The sequence below is a fragment of the Anneissia japonica genome, unplaced genomic scaffold (assembly GCF_011630105.1).
Source record: "Anneissia japonica isolate Jap-2015-1 unplaced genomic scaffold, ASM1163010v1 scaffold1792_len1028045_cov167, whole genome shotgun sequence".
Lineage (NCBI taxonomy): Eukaryota > Metazoa > Echinodermata > Crinoidea > Comatulida > Comatulidae > Anneissia > Anneissia japonica.
In genome coordinates, this window is record NW_022742319.1 from 790,155 (window position 1) to 802,476 (window position 12,322).

The following is a 12,322-nucleotide window of genomic DNA, read 5'->3' on the forward strand; positions in this document are numbered from 1 at the left end:
GGCGTATTGGAGTAGAAATTATAGGGTATTAATTTCCAGGCCCGGGGGGGGGGTGTAGCGTTACTTATTATACAACAGGGGCAGTTGCATATTTGTGTAATGCAATACAATACAACTTTATCTTACTAAAGGGATATGCCCTACGCAACACCTGTATAATGAAAATAAATAGCCTACAGATTAACAAATTTCCAGTTGGAAACTGTAAAGTAATGACGTCAAACGTCGTTTGCGAATGCGAGAACGTTAAAGGTCACCTCGTCGAGTAGATTGTAGAACGCAACTTGACCAAATCTACAGTACAGAGAAGAGTGCAGTGCAGAGAACGTAGGACGCCAGGTAGGACGGTGATTCCGTTCTAGCGTCGCGTCGACGAACAAATCGGGAGCTTCCAATAGTAATACCAATACATGAGGACAACTGCAGCTTAACCGTGACGTCAGCAGATCATAATTTGATTCTTATTACAACAATTTTCTTTACTTCGTTCGATCACGTCATAGTTCCTCCACTATGGGAGCATCATGATTAACAATAATTAGTGAATTTTTAATTCATGGAGGAATAATTTTAACTTTACAAACAATTTCCACGTCTGTTTTGTCTTCTGTTTCGTAGTACAAGCCGTCTTTTTTCAAAATCCAAAAATTATTCGCCGAACTGTTGCTGGTACAAACAGGAGTAAAATTATATGCAGAGTTATCAAGCCACTTAAAGCTTTTACTTTCCCTCATGTACACAACACCTTTATAATGAAAAAAATAGCCTACAGATTAAAAAAATTCTAGTTGGAAACTGGTACAAAGTTGACTAAATTAATAAATAAACGAATAACTGAGAGTATTTAAAATTGATATTGGAAATAATAATATTATTATTAAGAACAGTATAAAGTGCAAAATTATTCAAATCGTAAGAGTCATGTAATTTATATTTCATTTTATTCATAAAAAGAATAATTAGGTGAGCCAGGAAGCAGCGAAAGTAAAAGCACTGTCGTCTTAATGATGTGCTACTTCCAGAAAACATGAAATGAATAATTAAAAAAAAAACCAATAGAAATTAATTAATTAAATATCATTAAAATATTTGTTTAACTTAATTTTTAAATGAAAATTAATAGATAGAATAATAATAATAATAATAATAATAATAATTAATATATATAATAATAACAATAACAATAATAATAATACAATAATAATAATAATAATAATAATAATAATATAATAATAATAATAATAATAATATAATAATAATAATAATAATAATAATAATAATAATAATAATAATAATAATAATAGAAATCATGATAATTTAATAATACAAATGATAACGAAAAAATATTATGTTTGCTATTATTATGAATCATACCTAAAACAACATTAGTGTAGCCTTTAGCATTAACGATGGCATTTAACACATCCTGATGCTCCTGGTCGTCTTCAATTGTCAGTGGAATTGTACCACGTCTAACAAAAAATGTTTAAATAGTATATGATACTTCTTATAAGGACATAGGATTATCGTTCTTTTTTTAAGAAGAGCAAGCTGACATGGCATACCTGTCAAAAATTAATCTGGGATTTTCTATTCTCTTCTGGGGCGTGCATACACACTTGAATCACGAACTTAAAATTTAACTTTCAGAAAGTGGAAGCATTAAGAAATTATTGATATCTCCAACAGGGGTTCATGGTTCCCGACGAGAGTACCATGGCTCCCGACAGCTGTGCCCTCACCTGCCTCACCCCCATCATGGTTGAAAGAGATTTAAAGAATATGCATTTCTAGATGGCCGAGAATGACGTTCTCAGACTGTAAAGAAATGCAACGAGTGTTTCCTCGAAAAAAATGATTGGGTATATCCCATATGGGGAGTCCAGGGTTCCTTAATTTGGGTCATATGATCACTGGTCACCTTCGCTAGTTTCATCTCTTGTCCCCCTCCCATCACGTTTGTCTTTCACACCTGTAGAATAAACGTACAAAAAAGGAATGAGGACATGTACTTACTTTAGGCACAAGAAGAAGGCATCTCGGGCGTACATCTCAGCATCACTTTCCAGAACAATATAAAACGTGTCTTGGTGTTTGTATAAAAATGATACCCCTTTGTAAATAAATATAAATTTATAATAATTATAGATACCTAGTCTTGCCTTGATTTAAAATTATGTGTGTATTGTTATATTCAAAGACACTTTGACTTGATTGAGACATTGAATTTCATTTGTACGAAATTTTCGGTAGCACCTGCTACCTTCACCTTCTAAAGATATATATTACAGCAGACAGTATATACTGTTAACAATTTAACGGAGCTAGGCACACCATTAATAATATGAGATGTATCATTATTGATGATCACATAGATCACATAATGAAAGGAGATGTGCAGAAATAAAATGGATTTTGAAACTTAGGACTCATAAAATAGGAGCTAACATGACCTAGGTTTTGCTTCAGGCTTTACATTCCACTAAATGTTTCATAGCTATTCCAAGTATACCTCGGCTATAGAATGGTTGACAGACATGGAAGTACTGCAAGACACTTTGACTTGATTGAGACATTGAATTTCATTTGTACGAAATTTTCGGTAGCACCTGCTACCTTCACCTTCTAAAGGTATATATTACAGCAGACAGTATATACTGTTAACAATTTAACGGAGCTAGGCACACCATTAATAATATGAGATGTATCATTATTGATGATCACATAGATCACATAATGAAAGGAGATGTGCAGAAATAAAATGGATTTTGAAACTTAGGACTCATAAAATAGGAGCTAACATGACCTAGGTTTTGCTTCAGGCTTTACATTCCACTAAATGTTTCATAACTCTTTAGTACAGTTCCCGTTTTTCATTCCTGTAATTTATCATAGGCCTCTATTTATACATATTTTATTATATATTGATTGATTTATCATTTCTCGCGTAATTCTTCCTTAATTATTTTGATGGCTAATTCTTTATGGTTTAATTTTATTATCCTAGTCCTATCAGATTAGTATCTGAACACTGTTCTTGTGAACGTTCCGCTTCATTAAAGGCTCTATTCATTGTGGCTTACATTGTTTATTTACAATAACTACATCCATCGTTACCACTAAACTACTACTAACCACTACCACTAACAATATTACCCGATTGAGGTTCCATCCGACAAAAGGGATCCACCACTTCAGCTTCTACAGCAATGAAAGGAACAATGAAAATATTTTATTTGTGAGTTTTAGAATTCTATAATTAATATATGATGGCTCGGTAACAAGAGGGAGACAGAAAATCAAATGGAGTGATTAAGTCAAGAGATGGTGCCTAACATTATCTTACATGGAGGCGAGGAGAGCAGCAGAAAATTGTGTTAGATGGAGAGCCATGGTGGCCGCCTAACTTTAGTAGTGTTTTTAAAGGATAAACGGGGATCAAGAAGAATATACAATGTTTTTTGTGCTAATTTTACTTATTAGGACTTAGGTGAAATAATCGTTGATTCCACTTGAAACACATTCTCATATTTGGTATTTGCCTCTGCTACAGATACTAAATTAAGATGGTTGCATCGAATCATACACAGAAATTTGGTGGTAAATAAACCCTTTCTTATTTAACATAGAAATGTTGCAACTAATTTGTGTACATTTTGTAATAAGTATGACGCAACAATTGATCATATATTTTACTCGTGTTCTATTATTTCAATATTTTGAAGAGAAGTCTTATCATGGATCAAAACGTATACTAAATTAAACATTACAGGATAGCGAACTATGCTTGTTTGGAATCAGAAAGTTGAAATCTAAGGCCTTGTAGTATGCATATATATTTTTGCCAAACTAGTGTAGGCCTACTGAATGGATGAATGGATTGATTGTTTTGAAGATTGTAAATAACGACAATTCGTTGAGGTTAGTCAAATCAAATCAAATCATTTATCGACTCTATACAGACACCATTTACATCAGCGGCACTGACGGAGGTGCGTCAATCATAACAAATAACTTAAAAGAAAACTACTTAACTAGAAATATACATTAAAAAGTCATCATGAAAGGCACACGTGAAGTAGCTTCCTGATTAGCGTTCTATCTCTATTTGTATGTACAGTATTCAGACGTACATATTATGTATGTATCTATATGTTTTCTGAGTATGTACTGTTCTGAGTTTGAGCGTATGTGTGTATGTTATTTGTGAAGGCAGAACATCATGAATTAAGTGTAGTGTTACAAATTGAACAGATTTTTTTAAATTTCATTTAATTACCTTGCCTTTGAGTGTTGAAATAATAATGAACATATATTGACAATGATGAAAATAGCGATGATAAACTATATATATTAACATGTTGAATATGTTAATGCTGCTACCGCTATAAGAAATGGGCATGGACCTCTCACAATTTGTTGTTTTAAGATATTAAGCCAAATGTATGATCATATCATGGAGGAAAAAAATACATTTTTTCCTCCATGATCATATATAGCTCTGGGTGACGAAATGTCCAGCTGACCAATTGAAGGCCACGCAAATTAGGCGAAGACCCTATAATCTGAACAATAGCCGTCACGGTATAAACAATCAGGAAGATTAGTTAGCTCAGATCGTTAATACTGAGCGCTATATCCAGTTTACCGCTGACGAGAGGAGCTTTATCCAAAGTTTATCATTGACGGTTATTTCTCATGAGAAAATATATATGCTTGTAATAAATTGTCCGCATAAAGAGATAAATACCAAATAAATTCCATAAACCTCGTTATACACATATAATGGCTTGTGATTATGCTATATAAATAACCATTATTATTATAAATGTGTTGTTTTTTAATTGTAAAAGCACAGGCTATTTCTTTCTATTTTAGAATAAGAATATACTTAAAAATAAATTATAAAAATAAACTAGACACTGCAGTATTTCTCTCTTTTTTAGCGGATTTATAACTATGTTTTTCTGCAATTTTCTCCTGGTGGTAAGAAAGCGCATGGACAATTGTTAAATAAAATACAGTAAAGTAATAATTATATATTGAACTGGAAAGTTTTATATATTTAATATAAGGCAGACTTTTCACCAGTAATAATAATTGTGATGACTGTTGTTCACTACATGGCTACCTGCCAAGTTGGTGGCGCTTTCAGCGATCTTTTTCAATCATTGTTTCCCATAGCGAACATGCTGAATTTGCACATAAGTTAATCATTCATTTAACCAGTTTATCTGGCTTAATTTTCGACTTTACAACACTCTGTTAATCTGCTATTCATGAGGAAGCATTCCTTGTAAGTTCATAGACATTATTTTTTAAGTTACATATATATTCTAGTATAATCAACCAGCCTCCGTCGGCTGAAAGTACTGTACTATGTTCAGTGCTGTATTCATAGCTACTGTAGCGGTTGTGTTAGTGCAGCGTCGTTTAGGCCTGTGCTACGACCAGCCTGTCTCGTTTTGACAGGTCTTAGTTTCGGCTACGATTAACGTACGTCCGATTGTTATTATTTCTATATAGTTTAATGCAATGTATTATGCAATGTTGTGATTTTGTCACTGTAAGCCGTGTACTATAAAAGGCTAGCCACTTGGCTTGTTACATGTGTACTAGTGGTATCCCATGCTGGGTTTACCTAGCTAGCTGGCGAACTTACCCTACTGAGGGCGCTATTTATTGAGTACATTATTATTGCCGACACTGTCTGTAGTTTTGGAAGTGTCTATGCCTAATAAGTTTATGCTTGCTTAAATTACCAATATATGTTTTATTTAGTTATTATGGTGTATAGGATTATGTATACCTATATGTTTATCTTATTACAGTTTACCACTAAAGATAACGTCACGATCAAGAATAAAGTTTTACAGTACAAAACTCGTCTTCTTGGAGGTTAGCTGTCTGGATATCAGGCGCAGCGCACGCGCTTGCGAGGCCAGAACAGTAAAAAGGACCGTCCTTATCAAACGCAGATAACAGACGTGAAGATGTCACACATTGGAGGCCGCACAACTTCCCGGCGATCAGGTTCCAGAAGATCAGGCTCTAATCGATCTGCTCTATCCTCAATTTCATCGTTAAAGTTAACCGCTGCTCAGGCTAGAGCAGATGCGGCTATGGCAATTGCACGTGCTAACGTCGCTAAAAAAAGGGCTGTGACCAAGATTGAAGCAGCCAGAGTTGAGGCAGAGATGGAGACCTTAAAGCATGAAGAAGATGTTGCCGTGGCAGAAGCCCGTGCAGCTGTATGGGAGCTCGAGCTAGAACAGCACGAGAGCATTTTTGGCAGTCAAATTCTAACTAATTTACCAGTTGTGAATCCACAAAGGCTAGTAGAAAACTATCTCAACAAGCAACCTACTGAAGACCAATCATATGAATACGCAGAAAGTCAGATTCCCGACACCACTGTCGACGGTGCACAGAATGACAACCAACCACACACATCAGCCAACGGAAAATTGCCAGACGACATGGTTACGCCAAACGTTCCTGAGCAAAACAACGTGATCACCGCCACAACACGACATATGCAGAGTCTACATGCGGAATCACCCGTAGATGTATCACGACATATGCAGAGTCAACATACGAAATCACCCGTAGATGTAACACGACATATGCAGAGTCAACAGACGCAATCACCTGTTGGTGTAATCCAAATGCCTACATTCACCACAACCCAGACCAGACCAGACAATCCTGTTAACCAAACTAGTTTACAAGGATGGCTGCATCATTTTGCACGTCGTGACTTAATAACGACAAGTATAATTAGCTTCGACGACAAACCTGAACACTTTAGATCATGGAAATTGTCATTTAGTAACGCAATAAGTGGCATTCCTCTTACTCAATCTGAACAATTAGACCTACTTCTGAAGCACACTGGAGAGAAGTCAGGAGAACTAGTTAAGCGTATCCGTGCAGTACACATTTCTAATCCAACTCTAGGTCTATCCACAGCTTGGGCAAGACTAGAAGAGAAGTATGGTACTGCTGAAGTGGTGACAACTGCCCTCATCAGGAAGCTGACTGAATTCCGAAATGTAAGTGTTAATGACTTTGAGAGATTGAGAGATTTTGGAGATGCTCTTCAGATGGTTGAACAGGCAAAAAATGATGGAGGATTACCTGGCTTAAATTACTTGGACACATTTATGGGCGTCAACCCACTTGTAGCTAAACTACCACGTAACTTACAGGATAAGTGGAGATCCCGAGCATACAAATACAAGAAGGATAACAAAGTTCCATTTCCTCCATTCACTTTCTTCTCAAAGTTTATCCGTAATCTGGCGGAAGAAAGAAATGATCCTAGTTTCAAGTTGAACCTCTCAGAGAACTTAGAAACCAATCACCAGCAATTCAAACCCAAGAAATCTGTCCCAAGGCAACCATATCGAACCGATGTCGGCAGCCACAAGACTGACGTATCTAGCCAATACACTGAAAGAACACCAAAAGGCTCCAAAAATGATGATCCCAATGTAACCTGCCCCATCCACCATAAATCTCATCCGTTGCGAGAGTGCAGAGCATTTCGGGAGAAGTCTATTGACGAAAGAAGATCAATATTACGGGATCTAAAGATTTGCCATAAGTGCTTAGCGTCCACTACACACATATCAAAAAACTGTAAGACTGACGTACGGTGCATCGAATGTGAAAGCGACCGTCATCTTGCAGCACTACATATTGGACCAACAAAGACGCCAGACCGTGACCCAGCGCACGGCGGGGAGAGGCGCGTAACCAAAACTGAAGCCGTAACAGCAAACTGCACTGAAGTATGTGGCGAACAGGTGTACGGAAAGTCATGTTCGAAGATCTGTTTAGTGCGTCTATATGTAAGCAACAGACCGGAGCATTCAATCAAAGCTTATGCGGTCCTGGACGACCAGAGTAACCGTTCACTTGCAAGGACGGAGTTGTTCGAAAAGTTAGGACTTGAAGGCAGCAACGAACCATACACTCTGCGAACATGTGCTGGCACTAAAAGTATAGCAGGTCGTCGAGCTACCGGCATTGTTATCGAATCATTGAATGGTCGAATCACTCTACCAGCTCCAACTATCATCGAATGTAATGCTATCCCAGATTGCAGAGCAGAGATACCAACTCCTGATGCGATTAAGTATCATCCTCATCTCCAGTCTCTGGCCGACCAAATACCACCATTAGATCCTGATGCCGACATATTAATCCTACTTGGAAGAGACCTACCTCAAGTACACAAGATACGGGAAGTGCGGAATGGTCCCAACAACGCACCCTGGGCCCAGCGTCTTGATCTTGGATGGGTGGTGGTTGGAGACGTCTGCTTGGGTACAGCACATAGGAGTATGGAGGTCGAAACATATCGCACAACTATATTGGAAAATGGGCGACCAACATATTTCGAGCCATGTGATAACTGCATCATGATCAAGGAAAGTCCTGTTGGACGTATCAAACATCAAGGGAATGTTGTACCTATCGCAGATGATAGTTTAGGGGCTCGCCTGTTTGAATGCTCCAGAAATGACAACAAAGTCGGAATGTCGATGGAAGACAAAGCATTTATAAAAATAATGGATAAGACGGTTTGTCAAAACGAGGTTGGTAACTGGGTTGCCCCCTTACCCTTCCGTTATCCGACGACAAACTTACCCAACAACAAGGTGCAGGCTGAGAACCGGTTAAAGTCACTAATACGTTCACTGGATCGAAAACCTATAGTGAAAGAGCATTACCTTTCATTTATGGAGAAAGTCCTCTCTAACCAGCATGCTGAAGTTGCTCCACCTATAGAACCCTCCGCTCAACGATGGTATCTGCCACACTTTGGGGTGTATCACCCACGAAAGCCAGGAAAGATAAGAGTCGTATTCGATTCAAGCGCAGAATTCAAAGGAATATCCTTGAACAAGACCTTGCTAAGTGGCCCTGACCTGACAAATACACTCTTAGGCGTACTCTTACGCTTCCGGCAAGACTCAATAGCATTTATGGCCGATGTCGAACAAATGTTCCACTCATTCCTCGTCCGCGAAGACCACCGGGATTTCCTTCGGTTTTTGTGGTTTCGGGACAACAACCCAGATGGTGATGTGATAGAATATCGAATGAGAGTACACATCTTTGGTAACAGTCCTTCACCGGCAGTGGCAACCTTCGGTTTACGGCGGACAGCTGAAGTTGGCGAGATCGAGTTTGGTGCGGATGCCAAAAGCTTTGTAGACAAGAATTTCTATGTAGACGACGGACTTAAGTCATTACCGACAGACAGCGAAGCAATCGACTTACTTCAACGTACACAGACGATGTTATCAAAGGCCAACTTAAGGTTGCACAAAATTGCATCTAACAGCCCAAAAGTTATGCAAGCATTTCCTACCAATGACCATGCTGGTGACCTTAAAGACCTAGATTTAAACATTGACACCCCACCAATACAACGTTCTCTTGGAGTCTATTGGGACTTAAAAGCTGACGTCTTCACGTTCAGAATCGCAGAGGACAGGAAACCATTCACTAAACGAGGAGTATTATCCGAAATCAACAGCCTGTACGACCCAATAGGGTTCGTCGCTCCCGTGGTTATTCAAGGCAAGATAATCCTGAGACAAATGACTTCTGAGGAAAATCTTGATTGGGACGATCCACTGCCTGAGCATCTCAATTCCTCATGGCGTACATGGCGCAACTCGCTGAGTACACTGTCAGAGCTGAAGGTCCCGCGATCTTACACTCCGTTCTCATCGAAGAAAGCTAGCCGACGAGAATTACATACATTCTCCGATGCATCTAACAAGGCGATTGGTGCAGCCACTTACCTCAGAGTGACCGATGACAAGGGCGAAAATCATGTTAGCCTTGTCCTAGGCAAGGGTAAACTAACACCGAAGCAAGCCACCACTATACCTCGTTTAGAACTTTGTGGAGCCCTACTCGCAGTTGAGGTTGCCGACCTCGTCAATACAGAATTAGAGTTTAAAATTGACGCATCATTCTTCTACACTGACAGCCGTGTGGTGTTAGGTTATATCACTAACCAAACTCGACGTTTTTACGTGTACGTCAGCAACCGTGTAGAACGCATCCTGAAATCAACCAAACCGGAGCAGTGGCGTTACATCTCAACGAACCAAAACCCAGCAGATCATCCATCTAGAGGGCTCTCACCTTCTGAATTGATTACTTCAACATGGCTGACCGGTCCAAGCTTTCTTTGGAAATCAGTAGCCGAAAACGTAAATTGTCCTATGAGTGAAAGAGACTTTCTCATTTTAAGTAATGATCCTGAGGTAAGACCAGATGCATCTATTTATCATACAGAAATCAAGGCACCCAATTCACTCGGATCTCAACGTTTCACCAAGTTTTCGAGCTGGACTCGCTTAGTAAATGCCATCGCCACACTTAGCCACATAGTACAGTCCTTTAAACGCCAGGATAGCATCGCATCACGGTGTAAAGGTTGGCACTACTCGTGCACTCACACAGATGAAAATGAATTTCTCGCTAAAACAGTTATACTCCAGAATGTGCAAAGGGACGACTTTGGTGTAGAAATCAACAACATAATGAACAAAAAAGATCTTTCAAAGAAAAGTCCACTGTTGAATTTGAGTCCCTACATCGATCAAGATGGACTCCTGAGAGTAGGAGGGAGGCTAGGCAGTGCTAATCTTAATCAGGAAGAGAAGCATCCTCTAATCCTTTCCCGCTCTAACCACGTAACAACCCTGTTGATCCGACATCATCATGAACTAGTCCATCACCAAGGCCGCCACTTCACGCACGGGGCAGTCCGAGCTGCTGGTTATTGGATTATTGGTGGAAAACAGAAAATAGCTAGTGTGCTACATAGATGCATCACATGCAAGAAGCTAAGAGGCAAGGAACATCAACAAAAAATGTCAGATGTACCAGTTGAACGTTTGACTCCTGCTCCCCCATTTACCTACGTGGGACTTGATGTGTTTGGACCTTGGACGGTACGCACTCGACGAACCCGAGGTGGACAGGCTAGAGGGAAACGATGGGCTGTACTATTTACATGCATGACCTGTCGAGCTATCCATATTGAAGTTATCGAGTCGATGGACACATCTAGCTTCATCAATGCCCTGCGACGTTTTTTCTCCATCAGAGGACCAGCTTCACAACTACGTTCAGACTGCGGCACCAATTTTATTGGTGCATGTAATGAACTTGGCGATGATCTGCAAAAACATGCTAACAAGCAGATTGTAAGAAAATATCTCCTCGAAAATGGGTGCGAGTGGATATTCAACCCGCCTCACTCATCCCACATGGGTGGATCATGGGAACGCATGATCGGGGTCACCAGACGAGTCCTAGATTCTATGTTTGTGGATCTTGGACCAAACCAACTGTCACACGAAGTTTTATCAACATTCATGGCTGAAGTGTCTGCCATTGTGAACTGTCGCCCACTTGTACCTGTTTCCAGTGATCCAGAAGCACCTGAACTCTTAACACCTAACATGCTCCTTACACAGAAGCCCAGCGCTCTCAGTATTACACGCAAAACCTATGCAAAAGAGAATCTGTTTGGGCAGCAATGGCGGCGGGTGCAGTACCTTGCAAATATATTCTGGGTACGATGGAAGAAAGAGTATCTTCCTACACTGCAAAGCAGAAGAAAATGGTACCAGGATGTCCCTTGTTTAAAAGTTGGAGATATCGTTCTTATTAAGAAGAAGGAACAACATAGAAATGAATGGCCAATGGGTAGAATCCTGAATACCTATTCCAGCAACGATCAACGAATTAGGAAAGTGGAGGTGCAGACATGCGAAGAAGGCACTACCAAACGTTTCATCCGTCCAATACAGGAGTTGGTGTTGCTAATGAAGACTGAAGAAAACCAACTCGCATGACTTCATACCTGTTGACGCCTTAGTTTAATATGATACGTTTAGTTAAGTTTGTTTTATATACCTTTATGTTTTTAATTTGTTTCATTTTCGATAGTGGTATCCTCCGGATGCCAGACGGGGAGTGTGATGACTGTTGTTCACTACATGGCTACCTGCCAAGTTGGTGGCGCTTTCAGCGATCTTTTTCAATCATTGTTTCCCATAGCGAACATGCTGAATTTGCACATAAGTTAATCATTCATTTAACCAGTTTATCTGGCTTAATTTTCGACTTTACAACACTCTGTTAATCTGCTATTCATGAGGAAGCATTCCTTGTAAGTTCATAGACATTATTTTTTAAGTTACATATATGTTCTAGTATAATCAACCAGCCTCCGTCGGTTGAAAGTACTGTACTATGTTCAGTGCTGTATTCATAGCTA

At 39.2% G+C, this 12,322-nt stretch overlaps 1 protein-coding gene and 1 long non-coding RNA gene across 2 annotated transcripts in view; one reads left to right on the top strand and one right to left on the bottom strand.

Annotated features, from left to right (window-relative positions):
- Positions 1–1,389: 1,389 nt before the first annotated feature.
- Positions 1,390–3,204, bottom strand: LOC117119102. Its single transcript, XR_004447130.1, has 3 exons — positions 3,157–3,204; positions 2,017–2,113; positions 1,390–1,472 (listed from the first exon to the last, which is right to left on the bottom strand). It is a non-coding gene; the product is annotated as an uncharacterized LOC117119102 (long non-coding RNA).
- Positions 3,205–5,112: 1,908 nt separating this feature from the next.
- Positions 5,113–12,322, top strand: part of LOC117119135 — a 7,438-nt gene continuing 228 nt past the window's right edge. The window contains exons 1-2 of the mRNA XM_033263952.1: positions 5,113–5,296; positions 5,832–12,214. Of these exons, the coding sequence (XP_033119843.1) occupies positions 5,994–11,897 (5,904 nt within the window). The 5' untranslated portion in view covers positions 5,113–5,296; positions 5,832–5,993 and the 3' untranslated portion in view covers positions 11,898–12,214. The remainder of the gene's footprint in view (positions 5,297–5,831; positions 12,215–12,322) is intronic.